The sequence below is a fragment of the Rissa tridactyla genome, chromosome 5 (genome assembly GCF_028500815.1).
Source record: "Rissa tridactyla isolate bRisTri1 chromosome 5, bRisTri1.patW.cur.20221130, whole genome shotgun sequence".
NCBI classification, from domain to species: domain Eukaryota; kingdom Metazoa; phylum Chordata; class Aves; order Charadriiformes; family Laridae; genus Rissa; species Rissa tridactyla.
The window spans coordinates 2,648,301-2,663,092 of record NC_071470.1 but is presented as its reverse complement, the minus strand read 5'-3'; the positions used below and the strand labels follow the sequence as shown (position 1 = coordinate 2,663,092).

General features: G+C 38.8%; 1 protein-coding gene across 3 annotated transcripts in view; it reads left to right on the top strand.

Moving 5' to 3' along the window:
- VEGFC (vascular endothelial growth factor C) overlaps nt 1–14,792 on the top strand; it is an 85,053-nt gene that overhangs the window by 58,141 nt on the left and 12,120 nt on the right. For all 3 annotated transcript variants that reach the window (XM_054202480.1, XM_054202478.1, XM_054202477.1), the window contains exons 2-4: nt 626–839; nt 2,751–2,941; nt 13,418–13,569. In XM_054202480.1, the coding sequence (XP_054058455.1) occupies nt 686–839; nt 2,751–2,941; nt 13,418–13,569 (497 nt within the window). In that variant the 5' untranslated portion in view covers nt 626–685. The remainder of the gene's footprint in view (nt 1–625; nt 840–2,750; nt 2,942–13,417; nt 13,570–14,792) is intronic.

Below are 14,792 nucleotides of genomic sequence, written 5' to 3'. Positions count from 1 at the left end.
CAGGGAGAGAGAGTGGGCAGTTCAGATTCTTAAAGGTACCAAAGTCCTCGACTCCTACTGATTTAAGGATTAGTGTTTTATAATAGAATTTGCTTATTAAGATATTGCCTTAAAAGGTACAAAATAACACAAATTATTTTCTTGTTTTTTCTAATTGCACGGTTTTTGTGTTTCTGGGTGTTTTGGTTTTCTTGGACTAAGGGAAAATGGGCAAAAATTTGGTGTTAGTTTAAAAGTATGTGATATAAAATAATATGAATATCATTTAAGTATTTTGGGGTTTAAGCTTTCAAAATTTTATCGTGAAAACTTTTATTTCCAGCATAAGAATGCGTTTTTGTTTTTTCTTTCAATCTGCAAATGGTACTTGTATAGGCTTAATTCTATAACTCCTTTCTCACACCGATGTTTTGAACAAGTATGATAAAGAAATAGTGGCAGAAGCAAAACATTTCAGCAGTTGTCAAGATGGTAGTGTTGGCATTGACTGACAAAAGCGTTTTTTGTGACGAGGGCCCCTTTGAGCACAGCTTTATTTTACAATGTTTGAGTTGTTTTTCAGGCTGGTTTCCAGCAAACCTTGTGTAATAGAGAAAGTAATTAATCTTGCATGTTACTTTGACAGGCTCATGCAAGCAAAGACCTGGAAGAGCAGTTGCGGTCTGTGTCCAGTGTGGATGAACTCATGACAGTACTTTACCCAGAATACTGGAAAATGTTCAAATGTCAATTGAGGAAAGGAGGTTGGCAACACAACAGGGAACACTCCACCTTTGACACGAGATCAGATGATTCCCTGAAATTTGCCGCAGCACACTATAATGCAGAGATCCTGAAAAGTAAGTACAGGACACGAAACACCTTCTAACACACGATAAATTAAAATCCGAAGGCTTCTCAATATTTTCAAAGCTAAGCATCGGCAGGAAACCAACCTCAGCAGTTTGATTTGAGGTCACGTCTGTAATACAAAACCATTGACAGTCAACCTTCCATAATGAAATAAATTGCTCCACGGGCGTATTTTTGGTACCTCCGTTGTAAGAAAGGTGCAAACTGCTTTCTCAGCTGGGTAAATATAGGAAGTTGTGTGTTTGTCTGCAGGTATAAGGAATCCTGCCTTGTAGAGGCTGTAACGATTTTGCAGAAAGCGAAGAGGGCACTAACGGTTGGATTCATTCAACTGTTTCTGCTCATTTTCTGCAATTACATCACGGCTGGTAAAGCTTTCTTCTCTTACACGTTATTGCTTTCGAACGCCAAGTAATCAATCCACTTGTAGCTTTTCCCTGTTACAAGAAGGCAGTTGTCATGATGTTATGCTCAAACCAGCCAAAACCAGCTTTCGAACAGGTGAATATTGACAGAGCAACACAGGATTAATGGCAGGAGGTGTAGTCTTTGACACGATATTGGGAATCATGTATCTTTATGGAGAAATCTTGTACACCTTAGGTGAAATTTCCATTTTTGTTGAATAGCCTACCAAAAACTGCCACCAAAAGAGAATGCATGGGCCCGTACAGCTGCAAGTTTCACGGCTGTTCAGTGCAAGGTTATATTTGGCGAAAGGCACTATGCCACGATGAGAAACGTTTGCCCAGATTTGGGTGGATAATCTGGGCAAAAATATCACTTTCCGGATTAAATCATATGGTGTATATAATTGCTAAATAATAACCTTTTGCTTTAAATTATACTCTTATGGTTAACAAAGTAAACATATATTCAAATTAATTTCACATTAAGTGTGTAGGCATCAAATTTAATTTTTTTAATATATAGTATCCAAGCAAAGCATTGTGTGGGACCAGGTCAAATTACTTTGTGGAGATGTGCAGCACTTCTTTAGGCTTCAGTCAAGGTGAGACTCAGCCCAGGCATAGGAGAAAGAACATGGTACAGCTTTAGCCAGCAGGGCGAGGGGGGGATTCTGCCCCTCTGCTCCGCTCTGTGAGACCCCCCTGCAGTGCTGCCTCCAGCCCTGGGGCACCAACAGCAGAAGGACACGGAGCTGTTGGAGCGGGGCCAGAGGAGGCCCCGGAGATGCTGGGAGGGCTGGAGCCCCTCTGCTGGGAGGACAGGCTGAGAGAGCTGGGGGGGTTCAGCCTGGAGAAGAGAAGGCTCCGGGGAGACCTTCCAGCCCCTTCCAGTCCCTGAAGGGGCTCCAGGAAAGCTGGGGAGGGACTCTGGAGCAGGGAGGGGAGCCATGGGATGAGGGGGAAGGGTTTTACACTGACAGAGGGGAGACTGAGATGAGATGTGAGGCAGAAATTCTTGGCTGTGAGGGCGGTGAGCCCCTGGCCCAGGGTGCCCAGAGAAGCTGTGGCTGCCCCATCCCTGGAGGGGTTCAAGGCCAGGTTGGACGGGGCTTGGAGCAACCTGGGCTGGTGGGAGGTGTCCCTGCCCAGGGCAGGGGGTGGCACTGGGTGAGCTTTAAGGTCCCTTCCAGCCCAAACCATTCTATGATCCTGTGTTGTAAGGCCTGCCCAACCTTGTTAGGTGCCCTCTTAGTGCTGCTGTGACTTTTCTTCTGCTCCGTGACAATATGTCACATCCCTACGAAGAAGAAAAATTAGCTAGAAGTTGACACAGAGCGAGGTGTACTTCACTGAATAAAGGGTGTGACTCTAGCAATGCATGTTCTGGTTCTAAACTTAAAAAAAAAAAAATCCTACTAACATCCTGCAGGAGAGTATTGCTTTGAAACAGTTACTTTATAACAAATCAAATTCCCTATAACTTGGCAGGTATTGATACTGAATGGAGAAAAACTCAGTGCATGCCACGTGAAGTGTGTGTGGATGTGGGAAAAGAGTTTGGAGCAACTACAAACACCTTCTTTAAACCCCCATGTGTATCCATCTACAGATGTGGAGGTTGCTGCAATAGCGAAGGACTCCAGTGTATGAATATCAGCACAAATTACATCAGCAAGACAGTAAGTTCTCACTCTTATTACAGTCCAAGTGCTCCGTGCAAATCCATTTAAGATCACGCGTATTTTAAACCACCGTATTGCTACTAGGGGGGAGGAAAAAAATAATTCCAGAATACACAGGAAAAACAGATGAAGAGATTACTGCCCGGAAGAAAATGTTTAACACTATTCCCCAAAACGTATTCTTTTTTTTTTTCTTTTTTTTTTTTAAGGGGGAAAAAAAAAATAATTATGATGTCCCATTCTCAGGTTTGAGATTATCCATGAAACTTAATTCTATCCGGTTTTTTTTTGCATCTGCTATTATTTGCCTGCTGTATGAGGCAAGCCCTCTGGAAAACTAGCTTGTAATTTCATTAGTTGGGATTAGTTGTAATTTCAACTGAAGACAATTTTAGGACATCCAGACAGGATACACGTTGCAAATAAAGCCTTTTAGGAACTCAACTTTTACTGTATTAGGGGATATTAGTGTGTGTGTATATATATACACATATTGTTTTCATGCATCTTCCTCAGGTGTATGTGCAGTTTTTATTCCTCAAGGTCAGGGCTGGTGATCCGGTAGGAGTGTGCAGAGGTGATGCATTGAGCCCGTGAGCTGCCTTTAAGGGAAAAGCATACACGCATTATCCTGTTTTAAGTAGCTGTAACATTTATCGCGATTATCTTTCAACGTTTCCCTCAAAAATCGTGTAAAAATAGCCGTACTTCAAAATGTTTGCTAGGGTATTTTGCTTTTGTTACAGCGTTTGGTAGGGTTTTTTTGGTGGTTGTTGGCTTTTTCGCTTTTTACCTCATCTTTCCAATACGTTGAAGGAAACTAATTTTAGTGTACACCCTGCTTCCTTTTTCAAGTAGATTCATCTAGCTGAAGATGCAGTGCATGTTTGTAGGGAAGACGCACAGCTGCGTGGCCAACTATAAAATCGTGGCCCATGGACATGTTGTTCCTTTACCATGAAACTTCTTTGTGCTCTGCGCCATCTTGAGAGGGGAGTAGGAAAGGGAGATGTAAAGAAAACAGAAAAAAAACCAAGTCTTTTATTTTAATACATTTTCTGTCCTCATTTCTCCCCAAATCTCTCTGTCTGAAATGGTATGTTCTAGCAAGAATTTTCAGTCCTAAATTTAAGATAGCAGCAGACAGCCACAAAAATTATACAAATCGATCAAGAACAATGTAACTTAAATAGCTTAAACAAGGAAAACTACAACACTTGTTCAAGCCCATAGTTATTCCCACAAACAACTGTCCTAATTCCAGTTGCTTGAAAGATGCAAATATAATTTTCATGTTATAAACCAAGAAATATGAGCTTTCTTTTCTTTTTTTTTTTCCCCAGCATGTATTTATAAAGTTTATCTGACTTGGATAAAGGATGATCTAGTTACAGAGAGAGTTATTGCATTCAGCACAGATTTCCTGGTCTTTGAGCACCATGTCAGTCTGGGGTAAATAATCCCTTTGTATTCATCTTTCTGTTCGAATCTATTGAGTGAAGTAATTATTTTTTTGCCTAGTAGAAAATGTTCAGACTGAGTACTGAACTGCTTTTTTAAGTTCCTGATGTCATTGGTGACGATACGATACAGGAGCAGTTAAAGATTTGAGAGACTCCGGAAAGGAGAATGTTCAAGGGTTTATCAGAAAGACGGAAGGGGCAATAGCATTGTTTTGTTTTCTTACCTATTCTGTAAAAGCAAGCAATTTAATCTCTGAGTTTTCTATCTTGCTTCTGCTTTCCAGTTTTATCTGGTTCTTTGACAGAATGCAGCTTTTTTTAAAAAAAACCTTATAAAGGAAGAGAGCTATAGCTATATCTCTTCATCTGTCATCATCTCAAATCTTTTTAAAGTTACATGGCCACAGCTTACCCTGTATCATATGAGAATTAGGAAGAAAAAAGTATTGGATTCAAGACCCTTCTGTGGAATTCGGGTACCCTACACACCTATTTTCACTACTGTTTTCCTTTTATTTCCTGAATGAAATGAGAACAAATGGTTAGTAACCAAGCATTTATTTATTTTTTTTTCATAAATCACCATTTTTGTAGCTTTATTTTTGGTGCATAAACTCTGTGAGATAACTTCATACTGTTCGGTCTGCAGACAAAGTCCTCGATGGGAAATTAACTTTTCAGCTGGAGGTCTTACTGTGACGGCAAGCACTAGCATTGGTTCCAGACATGCAAATCTAATGAAAGTTGATATCAGCTTTCATGAAAATTAATTAAAAAAAAAAAAAGTAAATCATAGAAGTTATTTTTATGGGGAGCAAATGGCAGGAGAATGGACTAGGTCAGATGTTCCCAGATTGGCTTGTGGAACACTGTGGTGGGCCGGAGAGAGGTCAATAGTTCTCTAGTTCGGGCTGTGCTCCTCCTTTCTAGCTACTTAACTTTATTAAGAGAAAAATAGAAAAACACTCTGTTTTGCTTTTGATACCAATTTTTCCACAAAGACTGTTTCTGTAGTTCCTGAGGGGTGTTTATAAAATCATGACTGGGATGTGAGACAATTTCTTAATTAAGATGTGGTGCAACGTCTATACAAACATTTGAGGACACCCTAGGCTAATTCATAAAATGCAGTGGATCTTTTCCTTCTTCTTGGTCCGTGACACTGCAATAGCCCAGCTTTGTAAGTGGTGGCTTCTCTGGTGAAGGTCTATGGGAAGGGTGGTTGGTTGGATATTGGCTTTGTGCTGCGGTTGTGTTGTTTTTTTCTCTAATTCGTTGTTAATCAAACGGCTGTTCTCTGTTTCCATGGCACGAGGAATTCAACAGCAGTTACAAAGATTGGAGCTACCTTGTGGAGCAACAGCCTGTCCCTCAGCTGTACATTTTTATGCCCCACCTGTGGGTACTTGCTTGTAGGTTGAAAAGACGCAGTGAGCAGATGTCAGAGAGCCATCTCATTCCATTCTTCCTCTTGGCTGGCAGAATGGACAGTTTTTTGGCTTCTTTCAGATCATTTGATGTGAAGGTCCTAAATCTTCTTGTTTCATGGTTACAGTAATAGTCCCTCAAGGGAAAACATCTTTCTAAGCAGTTTGAAATTAGATTTAGAGGAGCTGTTCTCACAGGAAACACGCTAACAGCTTGAAATTGTTTCCCATATTTGAGATGTACATGGTGTTCCTTTACACAATTTGAAGATGCATATGTCACAAGAATTTTCAGTCGTTTCGAACTTTACCATTTATGCCTTTTCCCATGCATTTTTCTGTGTTAGAGTGATGATTATAATGATATAGGATAGGGGGATGGAACTAGATGATCTTTAAGGTCCCTTCCAACCCAAGCCATTCCATGATTCTATGATATAGTAGGTACTATTAATAGTGGGAGATATATCAGTATAAATTCCAAGTGGTTTTGGTTAAAATTTCTGGGGAAAAAAGGGATTAAAATATAAAAAGATAGAATAAGGAGCCCAAGCATATTAAACCGATATGAGATGTATTATAACAGATAAGTTACCTGTTGTTGTATCACAAATGAGCCTTAAAATACTCTTTTTTTCAAAAAAGATACTAAAACAAATAACGATGATGTACCATTTTTCAAATAGCTTATTTTCATTCTTTCCAGTATAGAAACGTTTGGAGTTTTTAAATCAAACAGTCTTATATCCTTAGCTCAAAAAATCTCTCCAGACACATAGTGCTCTGTTGCAGTGGTTATATTTGGCCAGCCTTGCTGGCACTTTAGGAAGTGCAAAGATCACAAGTGATGGAAACTGAGAGTCAATCAATTTAAGGGAAACTTCCTAAAATAAGCCACAGTCCATCAGAAGAACGTCACGTAGTTAATGTAATCTGGGAAAGAAATCATACATCAATCCTGAGTTTGAAAAGTGTCTAGAATGATAAGCTTCCCTCATCCTGATAGGAAAATAAGAGTTTTGATTATTTTATATTTCAAATGTCAGTGGTCATAATAATAATTGCATTTGTGCTGATACAATGGATATTGGCACATGTGATGATAGTGCTGAATAAATAAACTTAGCCACTGAAGCAAAGAAATACTTCGTACAGAAATCAACAGGTTTTTTCTGGAAAGTACGGCATGAAGTCCTTCCAGTCTAAAGAAGGAGTTATCAATGCAGTGAATCAAAAATACGTGCCTTCCTAAGGATCAGTGAGGAGGAATATACGGGAATATTTTTTTTACAGGGATTCTGATAGCGCTTTTGGAAGGTTGGGAAGAAGGGGGACTGGTGCCCTTGGCATCGCAGTAATTGCAGGTTGTGGAGTGCCAAGGGCCAAGGCTGGTTGGGTAGAGCAATTCAGAGACACCTTTGCCCGGTGTCCCCTTGCTGTGCTTCTCACCTGAGCATATGCGCTGATCTTCAAGGATTTAAAAAAAAATTGCCTGTAAAAGAATGAAAATCCAGGGTAAAAAGATTGTTTGTAGTTGCACACATCATTGTGAAAGGGATCTAATTATTCCCTTACTTTTGTATTAGTCTGAAAAGTTCTTTAATTATATACCTGCCTGTACTGGGAGGCAGAAAATACAAGCATAAGAAGCTGACGTTCAGGTCTGTACGATATGCTGCCTTTTAATTTTGGCTGGTGCAGTGGAACGAAGGTTAAGCATTAAGCCTAAAATACACTTTATTACAGATTGCGTAATCCAAATGTATGAAGAAAAATCACCTTCCTTCATTACTGAAGATGAATATTTCAGGTTTGTCTAGGTTGAGAGACAGATCTAATGTCCTCTTGATAATGGCCAGTGGGAACTACATAAAATACATATTCTTAAAAAATAGTTTAAAAAAAATTCCTGCAATCAAAATTTTTAGAAAAAAAATCCATATAGCATTAATGACTGCCATGGCTTTAGCACTAAATTTCTATTTTAGTCATTTACTATACAAAGCTCTTGAATTTTTTCAAGACACAGAAAAATGGGGGAAAAGCATTTATAGTCACGCATAGTCTTGTTCAAGGTAAGCAACTCCAGTTAAAGCAGCCGAATATTAAGATTATCCAATATACTCCATTATAAACTCTGTTGTCTTTCTCAGCCTAGCTTTGCTGTTCTTTAACAATAAGGGTTAAAATTTTTGCTGCCAGATACCCGACTCAGCTTGACATGTTACTTTTACTTTTTAGCTTTTTGTTTTAAAACTTCAGCGAAAGTGGTGGTTCCACGTTTTGTTAGACTGGGGTGAGAGAGAAGTGTATATGGCTTTATCGGTTTATAAAACAAAAATTGTCTGGTTTTTTTTATCTCTGAAAAAAGATTCACGTTCCATTATTTTAGGTAAAGGATGTGACACTTGTTGGTGTTAGGAATGTGTGTTTTGTTATCTTTCAGACAGTCTGCATACTTTTAAGTGTTAAAAAAGAAATCAAGGCAGCACATGGAATTGTTGGGAGACTTGGATATATTTGTCACTAGAATTCTTTATAATTTGGAGCTTAACAAAAATCTGATGCAGTTTCAGATCTAGGCACCCAAATCCCATCTTCTAGGGAGAGCCTGTCGGTTGATCCACCCACCTTTATCATGTTGAGAAGGAAGGAACCTGGGTGATCCAAAAGTAGCTAGGACAAGATGTGCGTGTGCCAGAATGCCAAAAATCATGCTAAGGAGCCCAAAAAGAGGGAAGGGAAATCAAGCATCGTGGGCTGGCTGGCTGAAAGGGAAGCTTTGGCTGAAATGAGGGGAGGTTGGCATGGAGAATTGTCATATTGGGTGAAGACCTAAGGAGAAAAGGGCTGAACACAGGGCTTTGAAAAGAATTATTAGAACCGGTGAGAAATGGAAGACCTGCAAGCTGGGTTTCTGTGCCAAAACAGCCTTAGACTGGCTGAACGGGATGCATTAAGTTCATGTGAAAAGCATTAACTATGTATGTTTGTCAGCTGTTCTTCAGTTGCATAGAGCTTTCGTTAATATGTGTTACACACCATTAGTAGTATGTTGCTGACTTGTGTTTATGATGTAGAAGAGGTTAGGACAGAGCTTTGGCTGTAATTTTGTGGGGTGTTTTCTGTTGTTCTGTTTTTTTATATATAATACTCCCTTGTTATGCTGTCAATATTGCTTTGTTTGTTGTTTTCCACTGTTTTCCTGACCTCAATGCAGTGTTGGGAGCACAAAGTATAGGACAGCATGGACAAGTTGAGTCTAACTCTAGCAATGTACTTTAATTTGCAGTTTAAGGTACTATAATTACTAACATTTTCCTCAAAACTGTGAGCAATAAAAGCTCTCCACTGAAAAAACTGCCCGAATCCCTACTACTGTGGGGTCTCGGGTTCTTCTGGGAACTGAAGCTTGTTCTTTGCAGTCTTTGGTCCTGACTGTCTGTCTTTAGGCCTTGGCCCGTGAATAGACCTGAAGGAAACGTCTTTTCCCTATTGCCTGTAGCATGAGTTAGTCCAATTTTTACTATGATTTGAAGCTGGGAAGGGAGAGAAGATTTGGGCCCCTAGGAACACAGTAAAACCAATCCTTTAATGAAGGAGGGATCGGACAGAAATAGAAGCCATCTGATGGTACCTGTATGGGTAATGTGGGTACCAGCAGTGGTACCCACAACCAGCAGTGGTGCCAGAAAAGAAGGGAGTCAAGACCCAGCCGCATACACAGATGTTAAGCTTCATTTCGCATAGAAATATCCTCTCTAGATGTTGACATTTTGCCGTTACGTGTTGCCAAACGAGCCCTGTAGTGACAACAGATGTTGAGTTTATTGTTCTGCTGGATGAAGAAGATGAGCAAGAAATAAATTAGAGATGCTAACAAAACCAGAAAGGATTCCAGAAGGTCAGATCTTACCTAATTTGAAATGATTTATTAAGATGGTAATTCAAACCCAGCTTATGTATATCGAGGGTTTATTCACTTACACTTTGATAACTTCATTGGATTTAGAGATGCTGCTATCGCAGCTGAGAGCAGAATGTAGATTTTCTTTAGAACGGATCTTATTTCAAAATGCCAGAGATTATTTAAACAGGATTATTCTGACTATTAAATACATTTTCTGTAACAGACTATTTTTCAAGAATTTATTTCTTGCGAAATCTCTTCTTGATGTATTTTCATTCCCATCAGAGAAGAATAAATACCTCCTTTTTCAGTGTGCATCAGAAGATGGTATCCTAATAGCATGTGCAGACAAATAAAAATTGTAGGAAGTATAAATCAATAATTCCAACCCCAATATTTCACTTCCATCATTTACATTAAGGAAAATAGCTCTGGTTTATATTCTTTTTCAAAATGCTAAGTTCATGTATTGTTTCAAGCACTTTCCAAAAGTGAGGGCTAGAAATGTAATACTTAATATAACATAACATGATATAATCTATAACATAAATAGTTGGCTTTGGGTTTTTTATTTTATGTATAAAGAGTAGCTACTAGTGGGCGATGTAAAATACATTGCTATTAAGAGAATTTAGTTGAACAAACTGAAGGTACTTCGATGAGGTCAAGGGAGCTGGTCTACCATTGTTTAACACGGCTTTTTTTGCATTGCACCACTGAAGTGTTGATGGGAACAGTTGGGCTGATGGGGACCTCTTCCAGGGGGTTTGGAATCACAGCAATAGTCCTACACTGCCATCTCCAGCAGTCAGAGTCTGCTGCACTTGGCTGCCTGTCAAACTCATCTACGCCGGCACCAGAGGAAGAAGAGAACAAGCCCTTTTTTCTAGTTGGCTGCAGTTTGGTCCATGCAAAGAATCACACTTCTCAGTTTCTGAGTTCCATCAGTTCTCCCCATAGTGAGTTTTTACTTCAGCTTCGGAAAAGCAAGTTCATGCTGCCATAAAAGAAAAACAAGGTTCTCTTTACACGTGTAACTAAGTCCGTACTCTTTTTTTCTGTCCCACAATTCATATATATCTTTTAAGAATCCATTTTCTTACAATATATTTAATATAGTAAAGGCTTTCGCATGTGTAGATCCTTAGCTGTCCAGACTTTCAGAGGTCTTGACAGTTGGGCTGTCCTTCTGAAAGCACAACTTGCTTAAGAAAAGACACGAGTCTTGCGTATGTAGGTGAGTTCTGTCATCTGATTAAAGGTCAGTATTTAAAAATACTGACCAAATACCCAAAGAACTCAGCATATATTTTCTCAATTGTGTACTGAATGCAGAAATGAGAGCTACGTTTCACAAACATGGTCCTTTCTGCCTCCTTATCTACACCACCACCTTCCTCCTCTCCAGTTTCCTAGTTAGATTGTGCATTACAACAAAACCTTCAAACAGGTGGATATTTTCAAAAGACATGAATAAAGCTATTTTCATATAAAATGTTATTACGAAAATTGTAGCTCTTTGTTACGATTTCTGCTCTTTTTGGATGAGGCATGTTGGTAAGAATGCCTTTTGTGATTAATTTAAAGGAACTTTTATAATAGATAAGGGTAAAGGAGCCAACATCGGTTTGGAAGCCAAGACGGATAATAACTATAATAAAAAGTTGATTATAAAGTCTGTTTCCAGAAGTCTGTGTTGAACGTAGTGCAAACCCTGGAGGTGTGCCTGGTGATAATTGCATTTGAGAGAAGCAGAGACAGATTTAGGCATTCACTTTATTGATACCAAACTTTAAACCAGACGTGGACTCGTGCCCTTATCTTATTAATGACTCAAGACCAAAATTTTAAGAAGTGTTATTTATTTTGCAGCTGGAGCAAGAATCCAAACATTAATATGCTTTGGCTAGGAGTCTCTCTAATGAGAGAAACTCTTTCCGTGGTAGCTGCCTAGACGGATAGTTTATTTCATCAATATTTGGAAGGTGCAGGAAAATGTTTTCTTTTTTGATTTTCTCTCTAAAAAGGCAATATGCCAGTTTGCATTTTTAGATTCTAGTGGGTAAAAAAAAATAAATTTTAAAATTTAAAACTAAAATAAGGGATGTGGTGCTTTTTGCAGCAAGAATAATAGCATTGTAATCTTCTGTAATAGGAAAAAAATGCAAATATAATACTTTTGCCATTTCCATTCTTGTATGATGACACTTCCAACGCTATACTTTTTTAAAGATCTGGTTACTAAATAATGTCAAAATTTGTTTTTAAAAATAGGTAATATGTATAACAGTCGACAGCGCGTTATACAGTTTAGTTTTAAGTTGTGTAATTTGGGTATGTCGGTAGCACGAGCTTTATTGTCGGCTGCACAAGTGCCCTGTTACCTCGCGGGCAGTGGGTTGATACATCCCACCCTGCCGCCCCTGCGGGCTCGCTGGCACCCGGCCTCGCTTGCCAACTTGGGTGCAAGGTCAGGTTTTCAGGAGATCCTGTAGCTGTACTTCGCATTTGGAATCATGAAAATTTACCAGCATTTTCATTACATGGACATGCTGCCTATGTGCCATGCTAACAAGTTGTTGATTATAAAAATGCATTGCGAGTAGATTTCAACTAAGAATTAAAGTCTTGTTATACAGTCTCCTCAACCGAAACTGGAATAATAACCGATAGCCATGTTCTTAAAGGTAGTAAGTCCCTAGAAGACGCAGAAATATTCTTAAATATATTTGGAAAAGTCACTAAATGCCTAAAAGGCAACAGTACACTATTATCCAATTAAAAATACTTCCAAAAAATAGTTTTTAAGACTTTAACCTAAAGTATTTGCCCTCACTTTTCAGGAGACTGCTGAGATTTGAGTCTCACAGTGAAATCTTAATTTGCTAAAATACATATCCTGAATAGAGTACTGAAATGACTCTCCCTCTTTGCCTGTTATCACGCGTTCAGTTTTCCCACACGGTCTCGCTGAAGCTGTCCTCTTCCACCAGATGAACTCTATTTCCCACTAAAATTAGGATTTTATTCATTCATATACATGATTATTTTATTAATAGTGATTATTTCATAATACCTTGGAAAAAAAATGAATTGTTGAGGATGCATTCTGTTAGGGTAACCATATATTTTGCGTCGATATAAATGCTGGAAAGTCAAAACTACAGTATGCCGCAATTCAAAACTTGTTCATCCAAAAATGTTTTGATCTCAGTCCAACGTATCGCTGTTTTACACAAGCTCTTGTAGTTGTGCAACTGATGTATTAGGTTGTAATTGAGCCCCTTTTTAAATTATTCCTGTTTTCCAACTTTTTGAAGCACTTTCCAAACGTTACGCTTTACATTTTTTCATAAGGCTGCCAATTTAAAGTCATTTCCTCTGGACAAATGAGTTCTTTGTACATTTTCCTCTTTTAACAATGTTAGTTTAAATGTCATAGTATGCAAACAGGCACGTAACAGAGTTTAACGCTAAACATGTTAATTGCCATAACAGAACTATTGTGTTCGTTTTGCACACAGTGATTATTTAGCGGTATGGTTGAATATGGCACTGAAGGGTGGCAGAGAAGAAAACCTCCAGCTCCTTATAGCTTTCTTGGTATGCCCGTACGTTATTTTTAGTTGTCCTGTTCCCGAATGTTTAAAAACCCTTCTCTTGCCTTCCGCAGCTGTTTGAGATCACGGTGCCTCTCTCTCACGGCCCCAAGCCCGTAACCGTCAGCTTTGCCAATCACACGTCCTGCCGCTGCATGTCCAAGCTGGATGTCTACAGACAAGTTCATTCCATCATCAGGCGTTCCTTGCCAGCAACACAAACTCAGTAAGTAGGAGACTTGTCTTTCCCCTCGCATTATGAGCAAGCCTATCTTCAAAATATTTTTTTTTTTTTTTTTAAATATTGCTGGAAGCTTTTACAATTACGATAGGTGAACTTACACACATTAGCAGTAGCAGAACGCATTTTACAAAAGAGCTAGTATTGTTTCACATGGAGAAAATGTTAACTAAAGTAACGTTACCTTTTTACCCAGTGGATAAACAGGATTTAAGTCATTGAAAAACAAAGAATAATGTTGTTTGTGGGATTTGTTTCACGGAAAGAGCTACAGTGCAATTGAGGCTTAAAGGAAACATCACTATAATCAACTATTTTCAAAACAAAAGTAATCATAAAAGCTATCCAAAAGTATTTAGTTTTTCAAAGAAGGAGTAGACAACCTTTCTCTCTAAAACTATATTTTCCTATTTGAAACTCTGAAAAAAAGGCCTGCTTTTAGGCAGTCTTTGACTGCAAATCTTTTTGGACCTTTTCGTATGCCAGGAGTGAAAATAAAACAGAATGGGAAGGGGAAATAAAGGGTTATTTGTCAGTCTGCAGAATTAGCAAATTCATTTCTTTGGTGATTTTGAATGAAAAAGTCACAGGGGAAATCTGGCACCAAAGCAGTTGTTGTTAAAACACCTGAAGAACTCCTTCCCTTTGTTCTGGAGAACTGAGTGATGATTTCATGATGTATAAATATTTAGTAGGACAAAAATACGTTAGAGACTAACAGTAGCTTTACGGAACGCCAATGACTAGAAGCTGAACTGTGATTAACTGTAGACACTTTTTATAAGGTAAGTGAATAGTGCAAAATGCCCAGAGAGGGAAGCTGGGTCGTCTCCTCTGCGTTTTCATTCAGTTAAAGTCTGGATGTTTTCTGACATCTTCCAGCTAAACCCAGATTAGATTCTATTTGAATCCAAATTGTTGAATTTGTTCATCCAGACGCAGATCACAAACAGTGGACTAGAAAAATATTAGGAAGTAAATATATTAATCGTTTAATCAATTGCGCGATTAGCAGGTTTTAGAAAATGAAAACCCAACAGTCAATAATAAAGTCAAATTACGCTGACTGCTGGCAGCTTCTCGTGCTTCCAGAAGAAGAGCGGTTGTAATGACGGTTGCAAGAGTTTATTCTCGCCAGGAAACAGTAGTTAGAGGGAAGTGAGTTTTCAGCTACCGGCGTTTGACCAGCACTCCCCGTAAGGGATCAC